The 23725-nt window shown below is 42.1% G+C and overlaps 1 protein-coding gene across 1 annotated transcript; it reads left to right on the plus strand.

The window, feature by feature from the left end:
• The first annotated feature begins 14328 nt into the window (after positions 1-14328).
• On the plus strand, positions 14329-22277 carry LOC147220937 (von Willebrand factor C domain-containing protein 2-like). Its single transcript, XM_086170118.1, has 3 exons — positions 14329-14691; positions 17925-18054; positions 21174-22277. Exons 1-3 carry the CDS (start codon positions 14329-14331, stop codon positions 21413-21415), a joined length of 735 nt encoding a protein of 244 aa, XP_086026244.1. The 3' UTR covers positions 21416-22277.
• Positions 22278-23725: the final 1448 nt, after the last annotated feature.

Here is a 23725-nt window from a genome sequence, read left to right on the forward strand (position 1 = left end):
TGTTGCCACCAATTCAGGGATAAGCAGCGAAAATGTGAATATGTTATTTAAAGCGCACAAAACGCGTGGCAGGATTCAGTATTTCAGCGAGTCCCGGGCCGTTGTACGGAGGACAGGAAAATGGATGCTTTAGAGAAAGTAGCGCGATTTGTTTTGAGCCGGGAAGCTGGTAGCCGATGCGTTCAGGGTGATGAAGGGGATGGAAAAGCCTCGCATTGTAAGACGGAGCGGTTGATGGCTCGAACAAATGAGGAAAAGGGATTAACTCGGCCTTTCCCTTATTTGTTACAGCACCGATTTCACCCCTGAATCAATATGAGCACGCTAAGGCATATATGAGCAGGACAAAGGGCAAGGAGAACGACGCGTCGCAGGAATCAGGGCGGGGGTCGATGGGGGTGATAAATGGAGTCGGATGGGAGACAGAAAAGAGCAAGATCGTCTGGTGTTGCTTTACTAAAAAAGGACCAAAGGTGTAACGGTTCGCGCAAAGGTCGAGTCCATGGTAAATACCTGTTTGGGAACACGGCTTCGAAAAATAGGAACGCTGGCGGAGGAGGTAAAAATAAGACGGAAAACATGGAGGAGTGCGGAAGTGAGGGTGGAGGCACCTTTGCGCTAGATGTTTCGTCAAAGAAGAAAGACTGCACCTGGAGAAGATGAAAAAAGTGAGCTGGCTTGATCAAACAACCGAATGAGGGAAGGCAGATGATGTTGTCGTGAAGCAACTGGGAGGCCTGGAAAGATCCAAACGGCGAGAGAACTACCGGCAGATTACAATGTGAAATAACAAATAAATGAATGAAAAGGATAGCGAATGAAGGACCAGTGTAAGTGATTTTTAGATCGAAGACAGTCAGAGAGGTTATCAATAACTTATTGATACAGAGTGAAGAGTGGACAGAATGAACCCAGAGAAACCACGCTGGATGTGTTTTTGATGAATATGAAGAATAATAACCGTCATAAGGCATCTGGCAGGAAGGGAGAGGAAGTCGAGGCAGGTGTTTTGCAACCGGGTTTTCAACTAAAGCATTATAACAAAAAGTTCAGTTTGAGAGGACGTAAAGGTTGTCCCATAGCCGTAAAGGCCTGAAAAATGAAAGAGCGAAGAAAAAGGACGGCCGGGGGGGGGCCAGCTTTTGATCGACGTCTGATCACATGGTAAAAGATCATGGAGTTTATGAGAAGAAGCGCAACGGTCCACATGCAAAGTGTGTTACCGAGTACACTCGACTCGCTTGACGGCCGGTACAAAGCAAATCCTGCCGATGGTTCAAATGCCCCCCAGAGATGGACCACAGGGGCTGTTGCTGCTGCTCCCGCCTCTCATGTAGCATGAGAACATCAGACTGTCTGAATGCATTTGCAGCTTTTTGCTACGTTCCAGGCATCAGGATGGAGCAGGAGGGGGGGGGGACTTTGTTTGCAAACTCCTGAGAGGTTCCAGCCCGGGATTCTGTTACATTCAGGCGTCGTCTGAGGCGAAGCGGCAGATTAACCAGCAAAGCACGCAGACAGAGAATCTGCCGGGAGATTTTCAAAGCGATATCAACGAAATCCAAAAGTGCGGAGAAGGTTATTTGTGGTACTTGAAAGCAGAGTCCGTCTTTATCGTTTTTATTTCTATCTTCAAAACCATCAGTCACAGGCTGTAACGGGGAGGCGACAGTCGACCGCGCACGTGCCAAACTCGAGGCCCGGGGGTTTTGTCCGATGTCGCCGAAAAAGAATAGGGTTCCAACAATTCAAATGGTGTTAAGTAAGTGTCCGGAAATTCTTATGATTATTTAACACCTGCGTGTTTGCCATTATGATTACTATCGTTCCGCTTTCAAAGCACGTGCGCCGTAATTAAGAATAATAAAAAAAAAATCCATCAGTAACACGATAACAGGAAGACGTGCGGTCAGCTCCGGTTTAAAATCGAATTAGATTTTTCAGAGGATGCGACCGGAGAAGTAAGAGGAGATGGTTGAGCTCGATTTACTTTGAGCGAGGGAGAGTGCTGTGCGCGCTGTCGCTTTGTAACTTTGTCAAAACGCACAGAAAGCCACAACCACGCACATACGAATACACACACACACGTGCGCGTTAAAAGTGAGATCTCACACCCTGCCACAAAAAATAAAGTATAACGATCCAGATCTGCAGCGATGCAGAAAAAAGGGACCCACACATTCCTTATCGCACATGGAAATGAAGAAATGAATGAGAAGCAACACGGATAGTCTCCGCTCTGTGGCGTTAGCAATATTTATTGTAGTGTTTTGCTTTTTTTTTTGCTGTTTAGCTGCTAATAATCCCAACCTTTCCATCAGAGGGGGTATATATCTCCACCTGGACAGGGGTGCTAAAGGGACCGGACATCCTTCAGTGTAGCTCAGGAGACATTGTGTTTACACTTCCCAAAGAATGTGGCCATGTGTGGCCCGCACCAACGCCGGTTGGGATCCGAGTGATCGGATCTCAACTTGGCCGGAAATGCATCATGGGTGTGTTTGTGCCTGAATTTATTGCATCCACTTTTGATTTGATCATTCCGGACATGTGTGTGTGTGTGTGTGTGTGTGTGTGCCTTTGGATGTAGCCATGTAATGTCAGTCAGATTGTGAACATGTTTAAAGGCGGCGGTGAGCGAGGGAGAGGGGAGAGATACCGAGGCGAGAGGACTGGAGGAGGGGTGGGCAGTAGACAGAGAAAAGAGGGAGGGGAGGAGAGACAGGGGAGAGGTGGGGGCCGAGCAGAGTGAGCACAATATTCATTCAAACTGACAGAGGCTGTGCGTCCTGGTTTGCACTACTTATTCCTCTTACTTCTCCCTCACGCTCTCTCTTGTGAGGCAGACAGTCTGCGGCTCACAGCGGGAGGAAGAAGAAGAAGAAGAAGAAGAAGAAGAAGAAGAAGAAGGAGGAGGAGGCGAAGACACCGAGGAGCCTCTGAGGGGGAAGAAAGAAAGAGGAAGCGTGTGATAAATATCAGAGGGGGGAGCAGAACGTGGTGAAACAGGGAGTAGGCAGGAAGTGCAGAGGAGTAGGCATTTGAAATGAGAGCGGAGCACCGAGGATGCAAGAGCAAGAGAGACAGACAGACGGGCTGGGTTTTTTCACAGGGAGGGGTAAACATGGTATAGAGAGAAAGGAATTTAGGGAAGGAGATACCTGGGGGGGGGGCTTCTGCCAAGAAAATATCGGGTGAGTGACTTTTCATTTCAAATTTGTGAATGTGGTGGAGCCGCTCCGGGGAGAGCGTGCTCAACGGCTGACAGGAATGTGATGTGACAGTGGGTCAGCGGGTGTTTGCTGACAATGATGTGCGTGCATGATGCAATGCCGGGGAGGAACGCCCAAGGAAGCGGCCAAAGAGTTGTGCATGAAAGTGAATATAGTAGAAGGCATAGATACGACGGCAGCAGCAAGTGTCTGAAAGAGGAAAAAAGGCAATGCTTGTGCATCTTCTCGGACTGTGATTGTGGTTTTTGGGAACGCGTAAGTTCTTATGTTGCGTGCACGGTGTGCTTTGTGTGAGCCGGGGGTCGTCTCTGTGGAAATGAATGACAATTAGATTAAAGTATTGATCCAGTCTGGGCCAGGTAGCAAGATGCACGTACGGGTCACACACCCAGTAACAAAAGGGAGGTGGGGGGGTGGGGGGGGCACTGCCACTCCTATTATGTGTGTGCCCCTCCACACACACACACACACACACAGAGTTGAACACTAAATCTATTCTTCGTCTAGTTATGCATTCATTTATATTTTGAAGCTCAGATTTCTTGTTTTTGCCTGAATGCCACACAAGTGTAAAGGTCTCTAAGAGGCGGAAGCACATATTTAAATTAATTAATAGCAGTAAAGAGAGAGAGAGAGAGAGACAGGGAGACACACACACACACACACAGCAGCACATGCAGTTTCCCTCGGTAAGAAAGAAGCCTGCCTTAAACTCATTGAACGGGGTCACAGATTCAAGCCCCAGGTGGGGTCGGGGAAGCGAGGGAGGGAAGGCGGAAGGGAGGGGCCGGCTGGGGGCCTAATGCACTCACTCACTCATTCACCCACTCACTCGCACTCACTCACCCCGACCCGATGTACCACCCACCCCATGTGTCTTAAAGTCTTTACCCTCCCCCTCTTTTTTTTTTTTTTCTTTACCTCACAGCTCACAGTCCAGCCACTGCAATCTGTCTTCTTCTCATTCAAGCGATCGCACACACACACACACACACATGCATGCATGCATGCACGTGCACACACACACACACACACACACACATGCGCGCACACACAGCCCTCTGCTAGCGTGCATGTTCAGAAAGTCATTTGAGCAGATGTCATTGTCCGTTCTTTCTTTTAAAAAAAGTAGAAGAAAAAAGGAGGAAAAAAAAACTCACAGTGTGTTTTTGCGTGATATGAAAGAAAGAGAAGGCGTGCATCATAAACCCCGTTCTCCCCCGAGGCGGTGGCTGAACCAACACGGCCGTTTTGTGTCTCTTGTTGAAAAATACATTTCTTTCAAAGCAATTCCTCCATATTGTAGCGGAGGCCCTGAATGGAGAGGCCGCGCTCAAAGGGGAGCGGGTTGAGCCATGCTGCCGGCAGGTGCATGAAGGACACGGAGAGGATGTTCTTCAGGATCTAATCCTTCTCGATTATGACTTCAAATTCCATATCTGGATTATATAACGTGCTCCGGCATCCACTGCAAAAATGTGAACTCGCTGGCTCAACCGCAATGGCGAGAGGCAACGAATACACCGGGTGAAGGTGTTGTTTCACGGCCACCCCTTGCTTCGAGTCCAAGGGAGGCAGCTTGACGAACACATTCTCCAATTCCTGCGTGATTGCGGTCCCCGCCTTAAGCTGTCTGACCCGTCAGTCATCTGTCGGCATACCTGTGTCATCGTCCGATCGGCTTCCGGCTCCTCCGCTGCTCACCAGTACTTTTCACAAGTGTGTAATTTTTAGCTGTTCCAACAACTCCAGAACTTGACGTGCAATTGACAAAGATCGAACTTTGATTTATTTAAAATGCAAATGGAGTTAAATAATCTTCATCAAAATAATTTGATTTTTTTTTTTTTTCGGCGCAATCTGAACCACATGAACAACAAGTTAAAGTGCAGCTGTGTTTTCGAAAGAGGAACCTGGTCAACGATCGGGAGAAACAAGAGCAGTGAACAGAATATGACGGAAAAGCGGACGCAGACATGCAGGGAGAAAGCACCAAAAGATATTCAATTACTAGAAAATAAAAAAAAAAAACTTCAAACAGATTTTCAACCAGATGGCGCACCCACAACAGTTTTCACTGTGTGTGTCATTAAGAGCCACAAATTTAAATGTTTTCCTCCCATAGGACCGACTCAGAGACTATTGTAATTAGAAATATCCAATATGCTGAGACAAAAACGAGTCAGATAGTTTTGGAGATCGATGTGAAGACACACACACACACACACACACGCACACACAGGCATAGCATGCAAGCACACACACACCACACACACACAGTCTCTCTTTTCATAGGAAACAAGCGCAGTTGAACTTTGACCTTTACCATTCAGCCCGTCTAGAAAATACCAAGTCTGGAATCGATCAACACTCCTCTTGGCCAGACGAGCCCCACAACCCCCACAAACCCTCCACAACCCCCCACCCTTCTTACTCTTTCTGTTCAACCTTGACTCCCCCTCCTCATTCCAACCCAAACAACTCAAAAGCACTTGGGCTATGAGTGAACAACAAGCTGTGTCAGCTACACACTTGCACAAGCTTGTTCAGCTCAGCCGGAACGCACACACACACACACACATACACACACGCACACACGTACATACACACGCAGGCCTGGAGACAACATGAGTTGCAGCTAAAAAAAGAGGGGTTGGATACAAGTTACTTATTTGTTAATTCACCCACGGCAGCCATTTTGACAAGATTCAAGGTTGGAAGGAAACAAAACGGCACTCAGACACACGTGCACACACACATGCCCGTATACACACACACACACACACACAGACACACGCACGCACATGTAAACCCACACTTATGTTTGTTCTCCAGCAGCAAAGGTCAGTGGCATAAACATTTTTATTTAAGTTATGTCAAATTCATTTGTTCCTTTATTCATCACATCCTTGGGAGCTTTTTTATATATTTGTATTTTTCTGATACGTTTGATTTATCTATTTATTCTTTACAACTTACAATCATTTTCCATAACTTTTCACTCAATGTCGTCCTTATTACTTGTTTTTTTTTCACAGAAATCACATGTGGGAGGGAAATTAACATTTGCAACTAGATAAAAAGTATGTGCATTTATTAAACGGGCATTATAAACACAAACAGGGGACATGACGTTAGTTGGTGTGACAGAAGAGGAAACAGAGAATAGGGCTCGATGGAGGAAGATGATTCGCCGTGGCAACCCCTGTGGGGAGCAGCTCAAAGTAGAAGAAGAAGAAGAATATACACATAAAGAATGGGATCCGCTGACTTGCAGAATGGCATTTCTATTGATTTTTGGTCATTAGGTAAAAAGGGTGCATGTGGTTATTTGTAAAGTAATATACGATTATAACGAATTGATGCTATTTACATTTCCCCACATTCAAGTCACATGCAACCTTTTTTGCGATAAAGATGTCAGAATCTTCTCGCAAGCGTAAGGCATCGTTTTATATGAATGGTTACCAGAACGTCCGAACGCAAGGCAGAGAAGAGCGTACGTTTTGCGATATGGGTTGGAAGGGACGACCAGTCAGAGGCCTCCGTGCGAACAATACATGCGCTATTTTTGTCTTGGAACAAAACTCGCAGTTTTCCTCTCACACTGAAACACTTTTGACCAGCACAATCACATCTTCATCTTTATTTATACACCCACGGCCACGCATCTGTATATATTTACTTGAATTCACTGGAGTTGCTGTTAGAGAAACATTTAAATATTTGATTATATTATTTATTTAAACTTTTTGCCGCTTCCTGTTTCCACGTGTAATGTTTTTGGTATGGCATGCGGAAAAAGAGAATGGCCATCAATGATAATCCTCTCCACTGACGAACCTAAAAGCATGGGAAAAATACTGAATAAGAAAATTACGTGGTAGATACTATTTAAAATCTTTTAAGTGACAAGCAACCACTGCCACATTCAGATATCATAAACTCGACTTAAACTTTGGCTTGGGGAACACAGAGGCGTCAGCTTTGCATAACATCATTATGGTGGCGATTCACATAAATTAACCCCAAATGACGCTCCTACTTAAGTAAGCACAATTAACATCCGTGAATCCGGTAATGTCTAACCTTTTTTTAATTTACATATTAATAAGAGCTTCCATTTGGGACCAATTAAAGGGGAAAAACCTCTGCTGAAGCATGATTTTACCGCATCCCAGTAAAGTGCTGTGTTATCTCAATGCATTTTCTTACTTTATCTCAAACCAAATTATTGCCAAGTTGTGATGGCGACTAATAAAGCAAGTGCTGGGAAACTAGTAATGTAGGGAAACTAATCAATAATTTTAGATTATCCAAAGACAGTCCCAGCAGTGCTGACGGCCAGGACATTTGAACTTGTATCTGATCGATTGGAAATGACATATAATCGGTAATTCGTTGTTAAATAATGGATGAGGCATTTTGATGTGATGCAAATGAGATAAGAAAATGTTTTCAAGTGTGACAGGTGGGTTCATAATCCGGGATGCACAATTGGCATTTAATACCGGTTTAGTTCGCAAATGTCGACTCGATTTGCTTCACAGACCTGCACAGGTAAACAAACAAAGAAAAATAGAAAAGGGCAACCGCGGCGTACGAATTGCCCGGCCGTGTGCACGACTGCAGAAAAGTGGTTTTACTTTAGCAACCGCAATGTAAATAATGCATTTATCAGATTGGTTTAACATCAAAATATATGTTTTGCTTCCCCTCTGACTATAAATAACGCTTCTCTTGGTGCCGTGTATCTTCTTCAGGGCATCTCCGTGGCTGTTTGCCAGTTCTGCCCAGTCACCGCCGGACCGGCTGTGGATACACTGACGTGACGAACCGCTCCTGCAAAAGGGACATCCCGGCAACATAGTTTGTAAGGTGACCGCGTTGGAAAGGAATCGGGCCCGAGGGGTGTCGTGCCGTAAATCAGAGCGACATCGAATAGGATCTGAAAAAGGAAGGGTCTTGTCTGGCCTTGATCTTCAACATGTCTCCCCGTGATCCTGTTAGTGAAATATATTCTTTATGGTCGTGTCATAAACCGTGATATCCATGACATGATTTCGATAGCCTTTTTGCACGCAGCCAAGAAATGGTCCGGCACACTAACCCTAGTCGATTGAATTCTTCGAACCGTGCGCAGATTTACCGGCCTGACCGGTGATTGATGGCTGGCTCGCCCACCTGTGCCACCAACCCATAAAAAATAATACCAGACACTTTTATTTGCCTTGTAACAGAGATGCACCGATTGCATTTAAATGTGTACATTCAATTTTTTAAATGCACAGTTAAGATTTTGCCTATATAGATTAATCTTTTGGGGGGGGTTGCACTTTTATGAAGAAGATGCATTTATGTGAGTTATACTTTATATTCCGTTGAATTAACTTATGATATCGACTACCGGTTTAGCGGAATAAAATTCCAAGTGTACTACTGTCACAGATGACTTTAAATAGTTGCTCATAAATAAATGCTCATTTCAATTTAACCGGAGGCCCACACCTTTTTATTAAACAACAATCTCCCAGGCAGGCAATAAGTAATCAAATATCAGCTGGTCTTAGTGGGTGTATTTACTCATCGTGATTGGTTGAAATGGATGCGCACACCTGCAGGGCTCTTGTCTCTTCTTGTTTAGTGGCCCCCCGGGATGAAACTGTCATGTCTGTGCGCTCCTTGTAACACGGGGAGGACAAATTGTTTGCTGCCTCGCTGTCAACAACAGCTCCTCAGGTATTGGGGAACATTCAACGCTGTCGGTGAGTTTGTGAATGAGAGAAACCATCGAGTGTTGAGTGTACCCTTATACCCGAGCTGACGTCGGTCTGAAAACGCAGACTTAACACCTGCCACCCGGCACACACTCCGCTTGGCAGCCTCAAATTGATTTTAATTTGCAGTTTTATCTCGGCCGCGATCGCGATACGGTCAGAACTGGCATCCCATCTGGACAAACGATGCCGCAAATTGAAAATATAGGAGACTCTTGGAGAAAAAGATAATCTAAAACTAACCTTAAACTAAAAACTTTAGCGGTAATGTTAATTAACTGCCAATCGGTAACATGTATAAAACGCCGGGATTTCGCTGAATGCACAGTTGCAGCTTTCGGAGGCGCGTCACAGTCACATAACCGTAGGTACGTGGCGTTCGGGAGCTCTGTGAACGTCTATCGGAGATTCCTCGGACGCCACAAGCCTCGTCGTTCAACCTCGTCCGCTCCTCATTCTCTACCCGGAGTCGTCGGCTCCTCTTTGGATTTGGCTCTTCTCAACTTCTCACCGAATGCGCTGGCCAGTGTCTTGTTCAACTGCTTTTCATGATTTAAATATTTGTTGAATAAAAATCAGACAGTCTGTTATGTGCTACTATGTGTTTTTTACATCAATAACATCTTGTATACTTGCATAAGCTGTGTTGTTAATCAACAGTTTCATCAATAAAGAAGTGCAATACTTGTGCGATATGAGCTGTATTTTCTGAATTTTAGCTCTGCAATTTTTTTTAGCTCTGCAAGTTCTCCAGCGTCCAAAATGCAACACAGGGAGGCCGGGTAGAGCCGATATTTGAGTAATTGTTTAATTTACCGACCGAGAATTTATCCGCACCCGGGAACAATGTTATTTGAGAGCCAAGCAGGTGATGACATTTGGAGCGGCATCCAAAGACGAAGCCTGATGAAAAGGGCTGATGATAATCGGTGCCCTCATCAACCACAATGCTGGAGTCCTCCAAAGCTGTAGAAAGTGCAAAAATATGTCCAATAATCTCCTCAATTACAAAGCACATATTGATTATTCTAAAAGACTAAATGCAATTACAACCCCCCTTGTAAATTCGGTATAAGGTGCCTATTCTTTGGCACACTGCATGCCAGTTGACATTTAATGATAATGAGAAATGTCACAGTAATTGAACCAGGTGCAGTGATATAAAGCTGGATTTCAGCTAAGCAGAATAAGGCAATTACAGTGGTTCAGTTCCTTCCTGATTAAATCAGCTGTTGCATTAAATGCATTGACTAACAACACACAGCAATAACTGAAGGGGATCAAATCATCGAAATGGAAAGCGCCGACCGAATACGCGGAGGAAGCTGCGACCGAGATGCCGCTCAACTCCGCTGCCGCTGCAGGGTCGGGATCATTTCAACCACCGATTCGCAGATTTGACCTTTCATCCCGCACGAGTGTGTTATAATATAACGCTGACTTTTTCTGGTTTTCCGGGACGGGTTTCGCTAAACTGGAGGGGACGATTAACTAGATTCACCTACAGGCCAACCGTCAATTATGGTGGGAGCTGTCGGGAGTGAAAAGTAAAGAAAACGCAGGGCAGTGGTTGTAACTTGATATTTTTATTTTACCTCAAATCCATATTGGTTCGATGATTGAGATGATGACCGACAATCAGTAACGGGATATCGAGAGATTATCTGAATAAATCAGCAAGCCAAAACTGAAACGTCTGCAAGGCATTATCTAAAAATCACCTTGTAGCGGCCAAAGAATGTGCAAGAAATTATGTGAAAACTGCCAGAAAATTTGGGGGTCATAGGTTTCTGGCCCCCTTTCTCAGGGAGCCGGTAACCGAAAAACTTCAAAAAAAAAAAAACAACTTTCTAGCTTGTTCCTGCAAGAAGAGGCACTGAGAGCACTTTATTATGTTGTTGTACACGTCACATTGAATGAATTTTGTTGAAGATGATAATCTGATGAAAGAAATTATTTTTTTTACAGCGGACGTCATGTTTCATTTTAGGCATCGTTATGTGTCCGACTTAAAATAGCGGTTTTATGTACCGCTGTCTTGAAAATGGTAAAAATAAACTTGGATGAAAATATAATGACAGATTTCTGAAATTCACCACATCCTTCCTACTGCTTTGACACCTTGAAATGACTTTCCAATTGATGTCATCTGACAGTATTTCAAAAAGTCCGCTTTTAATTTGATTGTCCTGAGACAAAACAAATGAGATGAAGTTAAAAAGTAAAAAAAATTGCATCATGTTAAAATAGGCATCAAAGTTAAAAAAAAGTTATTTGGTTGAAAAGGAGGCTTAATGAATGTCGATATTACTGTATTTATTTTGTTTTTATTCCCAAGAGTCCACATTGACCTCCAAATGTAGAGATGGTGGCCGATTGTTCACGACTTGTTCACAAAAAATGTTGAAAAGTAATGTGTATTAGGCGTTTTTAGTATTTTCTACTCGACTTTGTTCGACCAACAGTCATTTTACATATTGACTCTACTTTTGTTTTTTTTTTCGAGTGGTTAAGAATAAGAATAAGAATAAGAATAAGAACAACTTTATTTATCCCGAAGGAAATTGTTGTGCCAGAGTTTCAAGTAAAAACAAAACAATAATAAATAATAGTAGGATAATAATTGTTATTGAATAATATAGTAATAGACAATATAAAAAAATAAAAATAATATCAAATAATTGTTGTGACATATTAGCTCAAACGGGGGTACGTTTGCCTTTTTTTTAAACTACAAGTTTTTAACAGCATAGAGGGAATCAGGCGAAAATGTTAACATTTAGCCAATTAAATTAAAGAGATATTCGATTACTTTCCGATTAGAACCTACTGAAAAACAGACAAAGCTTTATCTGCGATAGAGAACATAAGTAAAGTCATAAAAACGGTAAATTGGGGCTGAGATATAATTATTTCGATAAAAGTGACTAACTTTAATTGCCCTGGTAGGATGTGAAGCATGAAACAAAATATTGTCACACTTGAAAGGGAGAAAATTGTCACTACTTAAGGAATAGAGTATCAGCTTATTCTAGTAGATTTATTCTTCACCGTGATTGGTTGAAATGGATACACACACCTGCAGGGCTCTTGTCTCTTCCTGTTTAGTGGCCTCCTGGGATGACCTTGTCAAGTCTTTGCAGCACCGGAGGACAAGCTGTTGGTCGCCTTGCCGTTAACACTTTCTCAAGCAGTGGGGAATATATTACATTTTCCATGAGTTTGTGAGCAGGAGAACGGCTGGAATGTTGAAGGTACCCAAATACTCCAGCGCACATCAGTGTGAAACACACACGCTTCCTTGTGTGGGTTTTGGAAATTAACTTACACAGGTACATTTAGAAAGACGGGGCCCCTAAAACACTGCATGTTGTCATTTCTACTGTGCTGATACTGACTAGATGACAAGAAGTTGCAGGTTTCAACAGAAAACGGTGTACCTATGTAGTTCGGTGGGCTTTAAATTCCATATTTTTTATGGTTTGAATGTTCTTGTGTTGCATGCCTGTTTTGCTCTCCCCTTGACAGTGGTCGAGATTGGCAAATGTTTTTAATAAATGATAAATTCCGCTCAAATGGTTTGACTCATCCTTACACAAAAATGTCTAGAAAGTGTTTATCTTCCCTGGTGTTTGGGTTCATTTTTAACGAGAAAAAAATAAAAACAGGTTCCAAAGAGCTGGCCGTGCCAGACGGTTCTTCCAACATGGATCACAAACAGCATCGGGCTCCCGCAAAAAGGCTTAACACCCATTTTTCAACTCAAGGACACAGCCTCAGTCTCAATCCACAGCCTCGAGCCGATGTTAAGCCTGATCAACCAGATGTTCGCGACAGCCGATCGTCCGAAATCCTATCCCGGCTCTCCAGTTACGCAAGTGGTTAGAGAGATGCTGCTGCTCGTGTTTGTCTGATTATGACTTACCAACATCTGCATATAAACTGCTGTTCTCTTGTTTTTTATTTATACAAAGGGCGTTGTGACAGCTGGACATGCACAACTAACGTGGAAAGACTGACACTTAGCTCTGAAGAAAGAGTTGATTTTATTCACAAGGTTGTTGATGTTAGACGTCAGGTGGGACAAGATTGTATATTATACGTATATATAGATAGAATGTTGCATCCTTGCCGCAAGAAGAAAAACGACCACAGCTCCTTCACTTTAAACACTTTACTGCTCACAAGCATCCCAAAAGGCGCTTTTTTTGCACTGCCCCTCTACCTCCATCTATTTTTTGCCACCCTCATCCATGCAATAGTTATATCTATATTATGTCCATATACTTTTATATCCACTGTCCTGCACAAGGCATTCCATATATTTTTCTTCTATTTATATCATGTTAGACTTTTTCTTCCTCTTAAGGGATGTATTATATTGCATATTGTATATCCTGTAAATGATCTGCTGCACCAACATCTCCTATGTGCCCTCTCCCTGTCTTGTCTGCAATGTTGCTGTGACAACTGAATTCCCCCACTGTGGGATCAAAAGTCTTATCTCATCTCATCTCATCTCATCTCATCTCATCTCATCTCATCTCATCTCATCTCATCTCATCTCATCTCATCTTATCTTCCATCCGTCTTCTTCCGCTTATGTTATGTTATGTTATGTTATGTTATGTTACGTTATCTTATCTTATCTTATCTTATCTTATCTTATCTTATCTTATCTTATCTTATCTTCCATCCATCTTTTTCTGCTTATCCTGTACTCAGGTTTGTGGGGGTTGCTGGAGCCTATCCCAGCTGTCATTGGGCGAGAAGCGGAGATAATTATCTTATCTTATCTTATCTTATCTTATCTTATCTTATCTTATCTTATCTTATCTTATCTTCCATCCGCCTTCTTCCGCTTACGTTATGTTATGTTACGATACGTTACCTTACCTTACCTTACCTTACCTTATCTTATCTTATCTTATCTTATCTTCCATCCGTCTTCTTCCATTTATGTTATGTTATGTTATGTTATGTTATGTTATGTTATGTTATGTTATGTTATCTTATCTTATCTTATCTTATCTTATCTTATCTTATCTTATCTTCTGTACTTGTACACACTTTTCTATGTTTATATAGATTTTTACATATATATTTTTTCATATTACCACTTTTATCTTCTTATGTTGTAGACTATGCATGGGAAAAACAACTTTTAAGAATCCAACTTTATTTGGAACGGGGTAAACCTCTTCCCGTGTCTCGTGCACGCACCATCCCGTCCTCTCGTGCGTCCCCGCGCGCGACCGCCCCCCCCCCCTTCGCGCGTGTCCGTCAGTCGCCGGATGTCTCGAGCCCGCCGCACCACGATGAGCGCCCGGTGCCGCGCGCTCCGCCTCCTCCTCCTCCTCGCGCTGCCGCTCCGGCGCGCGGTCCGCGCGGAGTTCTCCTCCAAGACCGACCCGGACTACGAGTTCGGCGACTACCGGGGAAAGTGGTGCCTCGACGACCACGGCTTCGTGTACGCCATCGGGGAGGTGTACTACCCGAGTCCCACGGCGTGCCCGTGCACGTGTACCGCGGACGGGCCGGTGTGCGTGCGGCCCAAGTGTCCGCCGATCCACCCGCGGTGCACGCGGGTGTCTTACCGGGCGTGCTGCAAGGTGTGCGAGGCGGTGGCGCGGGTGTGCGTGTACGGGGGCAGGACCTACCGGCTGCTGGAGGAGTTCAGGGTGAGCACTTTTTTTTTTTATTATCATCTTATATGAAGTAAATAAAACCCTCCACTCCCTTGTAGCATTCTTCTAAAAACAAAAAAATTGTTTTTATTATTTTGAAAATGTAAGCAGTGATGATTAAAAGTAATGCCACACCTGGATTGATGCATTTGGGCAGAAGTTTTGAAGGTAATTGCAAAAAAAAAAAAAAAAGAAAAAAAAAGGGATTTTGCATGATAAGCAAGGGTTTTGTAGACATTTTCTTTTCTCCTTCAGGGAGTCGCCGCAGCAACTCGACCTCCTCCATTGAACCCTTTTCTCTGCATCCTCTTCTCTCACATTGACTAACTTTCTGTCCTCTGTCACATTTTCTCTTTTCTCTCACTGAGATGAGATGAGAACAACTTTATTTATCCCGAAGGAAATTGTTGTGCCAGAGTTTCAAGTAAAAAACATAACAGAAATAGATAATAGTAGAAAGAAGGAAGAATAAGAAATACAATGAAATATAATGAGATATAAATTGTCTTAACTGTTAACTGTAACTACAAAGATTCGATTTGATTTGAATATTCCCTGCGGCTGAGGGAAGAGGAATTAAAAAGTCTGATAGCCTCAGGTAGGAAAGACCTCCTGTGGCGTTCAGTGGAGCTCCTCGGTGGTATCAGTCTACGACTGAAAGAGCTCTGACAGGACATCAACGTGGCATGCAGGGGGTGATGGATGTTGTCCATGATGCTGAGGAGCTTCCTCATCATCCTCATCATCTCTGCTTTCAAACACACCTTCTTCCTCTCTTTCTTCGACCAGCGGTAGCCCAGTTTCCACTGGTACCCTGTAGGTCAGACCTGGGCTTTTTTATCCGGCCCGCCATAGTATTTTCTTTGAATATTATTATTTGAGTATTTTCAATCCCTATTGAATTTAGAAACTCTTTATTTCTCTTGTTTTGTTTAATTTCGTATTGATTACATGACGATTACATACAAAATAATGTCGATGCATGAGTTTAAAGTTGATACAAAATGTCAAAAAATGTATGTATTCAAATTGCAATTTTCATTTTGTTCAATTTTCACGATACTAAGTTGGCCCACGCATAAAAATTAAACAAGAAATCTGGCCCACCAGCCAAAATAATTGCCCATCCTTGCTGTAGATTATTGGCGCTAATCTGCCGTCGGCTTCAACCAATCCGCTGTAAGTATGTTCGATTTCCATAGTTGCTGTTGCCACAAGTGTTATGGAGGATGCACTTTCTTACACAACCTTCTGCATTTATCCGCTTAGAGAGACGCTGGCTTTGTGGAAAACATTTAGTAATATCGCTGCTGAAATCACAGATGTTTTTTTTATACTGGTATGGAAGTATTCACAAAGAGCAGACACACCCAGAGCCTTTTTTGCATTTAATGCCATTGAATATTATATTACCTAAAATTGATGATATACATTCATTTACCTTTCTGAATATTTTGATAATATTACAGCCGGCTCTATCACGCACTTTGAACAGGAATACACTTGAACAAGTGACATGTCATCTTTGATGCAATTTCGATTAGATCTGCTCATTTTCTATATAAATTTTGCCTAATTGTAGAAGAGATGGGAGGCTTTTTACATGTGGATGAACTGAGGTCTGCGCAAATTCGAAGAGGGAGCGGGTTCCTGTCCACCATGCTTCAAATCTGTGCACTCCCGAGCATGAATGTGTCCTTTTGTAACTGGAAAACTGACTCCGTGGACCACATTTTACAGCAAAACCATTTAAGTAGAAATGAAAAATCCTAAAAAGGGATCTTATCTGGTCGGAGCCAAAAGAGCAGGTGCCCGAGTCCCACCTGGGGTCTGTCTGTTCACATGCTGTTCTGCAGTGCTGCGTCAGCTTCTGTCATTTAAGCGCCTGTGAAAGGCTTAATTCAGCAACATGGAAGTTTAATTAAATGTCCTCTTATTCATTTAAATATATGATTAAATTAAGAATTAAAGGGACGCTTTTAGATCACGGTTGCTTGAGAGTCGGATGCTCCTAGAAGCGGTCGGCCCACTGGGCTCCTCAGGCTTGCCTGTTATAAATGAAACCAATTCAAATTTGAATTTAAAAGCAAATCTGACGCTTCACTGAATTGAGACTTTTGACAGACCCTGTTTGATTTCACTCTGCTTCAACTGGTTATATAAATGCTTGGAAACTAGAACCTACAAATCTGCATAATGTTGTATCTCTTGGACATTGGTCCACATTCCTATCATGAAATAATTGTTTTTTAAGAAAATACTCGCTTTCCCAAACCATGCAAAAGACTAAACTGCTGATTGTCAAACTATTTTGTAATGGGATAAGAAATTGATGTGCCAAAAACTATTTCTATTAAGTGGCGTCATCTCCATGTTGTCTCTTAATAGAGGGGAAAGGCATGTTTCATTAGCCCAAAACAGTAAGACAACGTCACCACTAAATGTCAGTTTAGCATTTTACAGGTAAAGTTAACAAAAAAGAAATACCGGTCGAAATGTTTCTCACAGCTGTGCTATCCTGAAATGAAGGTGTGCAAAGATGATGTCTACCGCTGTTCAAATTGGGTTCACACAAGATATCACACACGTGTACCAGGAGATGACACTCCGACTCCTGCATACCCGTCCAATTTGATTTAAACCGAGAGAATAAAATGTGTTGCTACTTGAACGCAATAGGAGCTGTCAGACCTCATTTGGAACTCTGTGAAGTGGCATAGGAGTATGGTGGTAGAACACACACACACACAAACACACACTAAGTGAAGAGATGTTCAACGACGCTCAACAATTAGCTTCATAGCATTCTGTTTTCTTTGTTTTCTTTTTGAATTAGTAACATCTGCAAATGACCTGAGCTGAACAGGCGCTGGGTGCATGAATGTCTGAAATGCAGAGCACAAAAATAACTTAAAGGGGGGAAATAAAGTCTTTGTTACACCGCATCATCGTGGAGGCTTATAATACATAATAGAATTGGGAGTTCTGGATTGTGTTTTGAAGTTTAACCAAGAACTGCGGCTGACTGGGCAGAATTATTCCTTTTATATGTGCAGGTGTAGCAATTTCTGGGCAACATGGGCAGTTTTTATCATTTTTTTTTTAAGAGCCAAACCTCATGAATAGCTGTCAAATGTAACTGACGGTGAAATACAGCTTTGTAAATATGTTAAATATCTGCCCTGAATAACTGGAGGAATAAATTTCAACCCGTTTTTGTGTTTTAGCTGTCAAGGTGTGAGCGATGCCGCTGTGAGTCCAACAGGGAAGTTTATTGCACCATCTCAACCTGCCCGGCCCCCCACTGTGTCAACCCCACCTACGAAGCAAACCACTGCTGCCCCATCTGTAAAAATGGTAAGACTCCATCATCAACATTTTCATCTATGGCGAGGACTCTCAAATATTGACATACATATTCATTTCGCTTGGACATTTCTTTTTAGTTCCAAAAAAGCTGAACTTGTTCAGGTCCAAGTGAAAGAATGTGAGTTGCCCCCTTACTGTAAATAAAGCTCTTTTCTCAATATGATGCCAGCTACACTTTAGAGATGTAAAGTGATAATTAATGAGTGTGTGTGCAAGGACAGAAAGGGATTTTTGCAAAATATTCAAAGAAACTTCTTGAGCCACATGTCCAGAACTGACTAGTGTGCTCCACGCTGGAATTTGGAATTTCCCAATCAACAATCTGTAATCAAATTTCAGACAATATAGACCAGGGGTTGGGCAAACCTTTTGGCTCAGGGCCGATTTGACTTTTAAAATTTGACAGAAGGGCCGGGTCACTACAAGATACTATTCATATAAAAATATAAAATGCATTTGTCTGAGATTTGTCCGAACATTGCCTCACATTTGCTTTGACAATAAAACCAGCTTGGTTTTTGAAGGCTCTGACATTTGCTTGCATTTCATGCACAAACCGTTTTTTCCCTTGTAGTTTCACATCTAGCTCATTCATGTGTCAGTATGTCCACAGTAAAGGCTAAATCACAAAGCCAATCTGTGTCATTCTGTGTCATTTGTGTCAAAAAGGAAATCATCTCCTGTTTGAGCTTCCACATTCATTGATCCAATCATTCAAGCATTCACATCAAGTATGAATTGTGTATCAATCTTTGGCGGGCCGGATTAAAAAGACCAACGGGCCGGATGTTGGGCTGTAGTTTGCACACCCCTGATCTAGACACTGACTCTAGGGGAATGGATAAAAAACAACTCCTAATGCCTTTGACTTGCACTGCGCTGGTGCACTTTTGCCAGTCAACACAATTTCATTGCAGCATCTACAAATGTAGACCAAGTTCATATCAGGTAAAGATCAGGCCAAACTTTGCTGGCATATTCATGCATGTATATGACTGGAATGGAAAACCGCTCTGGTATGATGAGTTTGTATCTTAGGTCAGTTTGGTCCAGGCTAAAGTGGAAGAGACCAGCCACAGTTATAAGTAAGAAAAAAAAACACATTTCGTGTTTGTGCCCATGATGGCATCGAAGTTGTACTTCTGTGGAAATGCCATAAATATTAAAAGGTACAGCCTGTGCTGCCTTGCAAACTGTCTTTTTGGGACGTCCCTCAGCAAGGCTGAGCCACAATCTGCATGTTTTAAACATATAATACGTCTTGCTTCAGTCCCAAACCCTCCCACAGAGCACAATTGCAAAGCATTTTGAAACGCAAATGATGGCAATCTAGACATTGTATATTCTTTCTTAGCAACTGAACCTGTTTAGTTGTGAAGACAAAAATATACGAGTGCTGTCACCTGGATGACAGAGAGCATTCATGGCAAATAGATCTCAAACTGCAAAACACATTTTATGGGTTCTACTAGAATGCAGATTTCAAAGTATACACAATGGGGGTCCAATGCGCTCTTATTTATTTTTTACGTTTATTTTTAGCCTGTCTTGTCCTCGTATGTCTCGCTGCTGCTGTGAAACAATTTCCCAAGAATTAAAGTACATTTCATCTCATCTCAACTCATCACAATAATGTTTATCAGTTTGAAAATCAACTATGCGGTCTTATTACTGTATCAAATGGCCAATCGTTTTCGGATTCTGTTTTTCTATTTAGGTTTCATAAATTGCCTCGGCTCTTCTGGTATCTGGGATTCAGATGACCTTTTAGCTCAGTTAATGATGTGGTGAAATGGAAACAAAAGGAACATTTGTTGCTTGTTTGTCCAACTTGCAAAAACTGGTCAGTGAAATAAACAGAACGTAAAACATGTTGCATGTTTAACTGCATTGTGAGCTCACAGGGCATCCCTCTGTGCAAACACACCTCTTATCCATTCCTGTCTTTTGCAGGGAATTTTTCCTGCTTGTGTGGTTATATCACACTCTGTGGCTTGCACATCAATCCCTGTTACGTCATTTCTACGTTTTTAAGTAAATCACTCTCGTATTGTGTATGTGCGTGTTTGTGCGTGTGTGTGTGTGTGTGTGTGTGTGTGTGTGTGTGTGCGCGAGTGCAAGACAGAAAGAGAAGCAGGGATGATAACACGTTGCCTTTCATATGTTTGGATTTGAGTGTAAAGGACAGATGGTTTGGTTGGATGCAGTTATACTGTAAAACTGCTCGGTTGCGTCATATTCTCTCCTCACAGCTGCCACTTTGTCTCACGTCAGCTGAGTTTTAAGGCGCACCGTTGGATCTGGCATTAGATGAAGTGTACTTCCTGTTCACCTGCTGACTGCCGTTGGTAATTGTTTCACGAGTAACTGCCAAATAAAGGAACCCCCATCTGTCAATAGCTACTTGTTTACACTTTACCTTATATATTCAGTTCTGAGGAAAGGAGCTCCATTCAGAGCAACATATTATAATCCCTATGAGAAGGGGAGGGAGTCTGATTGGATGTGTTTTCATACAATCACTGCTCTCTGTTGACCTTACTGAACATCTGTAGTTTCAGATTTTCAAATTGAAGATTTAAATCAACTGTTCATAAACATTTATTTTCCATCAGTTAGTGGATTAAATATGTCATACTTGGAGATGCAGGCTACCACTAAAACATCATTTTGATCGCAGTGCTTTCATAAACAACTTCTAGATAGTTTTGGTGCTACCTAGCTGTAGTGCTAAAGCTAAGTGGCGCAGTAGTTGTAAGAAATGGGAAAATAAAATGTTACTGTTGTAGAATATTCGTTGTAATGATCCACAAGTTGCGCACATTAAAACTAAATCAAGTTTTGACACTTTCCTCCTTTTTTCCTAAAAAAGGCAAATGTAACATTTTTAACACATGATAATGTTAACACAGATATGCAAATGCATATACACTATAAATACCATGACGACTGCATATGCTGTAAAGAAGAATTCTCAGAGCCTGCTGCTGTTTATACTCCTGAGTTGTTTTTAATCCTAGCTTACAAACTGATTAGTGGACAAAACAAAAAGAATGAGCTCAAAAAGAGCGCAGCCTTGCCGTTGACCCCCTCTGCCGTCCCTCAAGGTCCAAACTGCTTTGCCGGGAGCAGGGTGATCCCAGCGGGGGAGCCGGTCAGTATCGATCATCAGACAGTATGCTACTGCAGCTACAGGGACGGGACGTGGCACACACATCCTCAAGCCACCTGCGAGCGACGCCCCTTCCTCAGCTCCACACCCAACAGCCACACCGAGCCCCCAAGGGACGAGGAGTCCAGGGAGAGAAAGGGGAGGACGTTTATCCCCAGACTGGCCGTGATACCCTGACATGAAGATTTTTCGCGAATACCACGATACTCAAGTGAGACCGAGAAGAGATGCAATAGATTCAGTGTCTACTCATTAAGGCTTTACACAATCAGGGAAATTATTTCAGCTGGTGAGACGGAACTGTCAGGTGATTTTTTTTTAAACCTTGAAAATTTACTCCATACCTTTTAGGCTGTAGTTATTGCATTGCTTTGTGTTTGTTGTACCTTTTATTTCATTTCAGGCTCAGGTTTGCCTGAATTGGACAATTACAGTACTTTGTGTCTCTGTGAATGTCTGTAAGCCTGCATCTACAATACATAATATATAAATGTATCCCAACTACTCGAAAGGTAATATCAGATTTGGTGCAGACGTTCATATTCAAGATGGAATGCTGAATGTCAACATCCCTTTTTTTTTTAATGCCATCCGGTTAACATTTGTATTTGCAGTGATATTTTTAGACATTTTCAATAACAGTCAGAACAAATAATTACCATGCTACGAAGCTTTATTGTTGTGCTCCCATAAAAAATAGAAGAGAAGCACCAAAAAAGAACCCCAAGTTGCTTCAGATAATGAAAGGGCCCCTTGCTTAAAATGTTAATGTTATATATATTATAAATGGATACAATGGATATAGATGACCATGTCTTTGGTTGTGTTCACTAATGATCTCCACCATGATGCATTCATTTGACTTTTGTACTTCAAACATTTAATCAGCTGTTTTTATTATGCAACAGTTCTTATTATTTAATACTAAAAAGTGTCATTTTTCATATACTGATTGCCTGGATACAATGAGATACAGCATATATTTTCGTGCATCATATTATTTTGTTCATTTGGAGAATTAAATGATCCTTCTTGAAAATTTTCCGTGCTTTTCTGAGCATTTTTTTTCATTGCTATGAATACAGAGGTGATGTGAGCTCGCCTCCCTATGAAAGTGTCAGTTTCATTTTTGGCATCAACTTACTCCTGTTATTAATGCAGCAGCACTTTTTTTTCCCTCCCCCATGTAAAGCCTTTTTACTTTAGGAGTACTGTTGTTATATTATGCTTATAAATGTATTGGGACAGAATATGCAAACATTAGTCTGCTAGTGATCCATTTATAGAATGGACATGTTGCACTGCAATGTTATATAAATTAACCGTCTGCAGTGATAAACACTTGTGTTCATTAATTTTGTGTAAGCAAGCAAAGGAATCACATGGTCAGATTTTGGGGCGTATTTGGAAGAGGAATATCTTGGCAAAAGCACCTGCTGATAAATATGGCAACAGGACTTGGTGTAATTTCTGCAAAACAATTCACCTCTCATCCAATAAATGAGGAGATGAGAAGTACACCATTACCAGGAAATGAAAGCAAGTCCTATTGCAACTTTGAGATTTATCAGCAAGTGCCATGACCCGGATGGATCTGAATCTTCTGTGTCATACCAGATATAGGGAGCTGCTTTCTAATTTGCTTTCAATAGGGACCCTCTTTAGTCTCTTGCATTAAGGCCTCGAGGGAAATGCGAGGATCTCCCATGTCCAGTTGCTGAGCCCTCAAGCATCATAATCTGCAATTGAACAGGATTCAAATCAACAACATACGACGTAATTCTAGTTCTAGCATGTTGTCAAACCAGCTTCTCTTCATCTTTGGATGTTGGACGGATAAGCAACTCTTAATTTGTTTACGGACCACCCACATTGAGTGTGACAAATTCATGATGTTCGGTACACTTCTGTGAGAGGCAAAAAAAACCTGTTTAACATGAATAAATAATAACAAATTAAAACTCTTGGAAGTCAGCAGACATTTGTGTGGACTTTCTTGAGCCTTGGAAGGCATTCGGGAAAATTGACATATTAATTAGAGTTTATAGAACATTTAAACATTTGTAGTTGAATTAAGGCAGTTTCATACCCAATGGGGCTTTCAGACTTCACATGCCTTGAGACTGCAGGCCAAATAATAGGATTAAATATTCTTTTATTTGTTCCACAGTGGAGAAATTAACAATTTCTAAAGAATTAATGGGGATTGAAAAGCAAGCTCAGGCAAGATTTAAAGTCATACGCGTGCTCGGTGTTTCACATGTTGGGTCTGATCTATACTCTGAACCCCGATGGGAAGTCATTATCCTCCACAACCCAGGTCTGTTTCCATCGAGCACCAGAAATAGATTGTTATGCCAAAAGTGACTAAGCCTCATCTCCACCACTATCCAGGAGAAGCCAAATGCATGACTTATTGCAAAGGCCGACACAATAAATCTCATGAATCTCAAATTCAAAAGTATGATGCATCTGAAAAGAGCTATA

This window comes from Fistularia commersonii, chromosome 23, assembly GCF_037954325.1.
Source record: "Fistularia commersonii isolate RoL2024-O1a breed Wild chromosome 23, RoL_Fcom_v1.0, whole genome shotgun sequence".
Classification (NCBI taxonomy): Eukaryota; Metazoa; Chordata; class Actinopteri; order Syngnathiformes; family Fistulariidae; genus Fistularia; species Fistularia commersonii.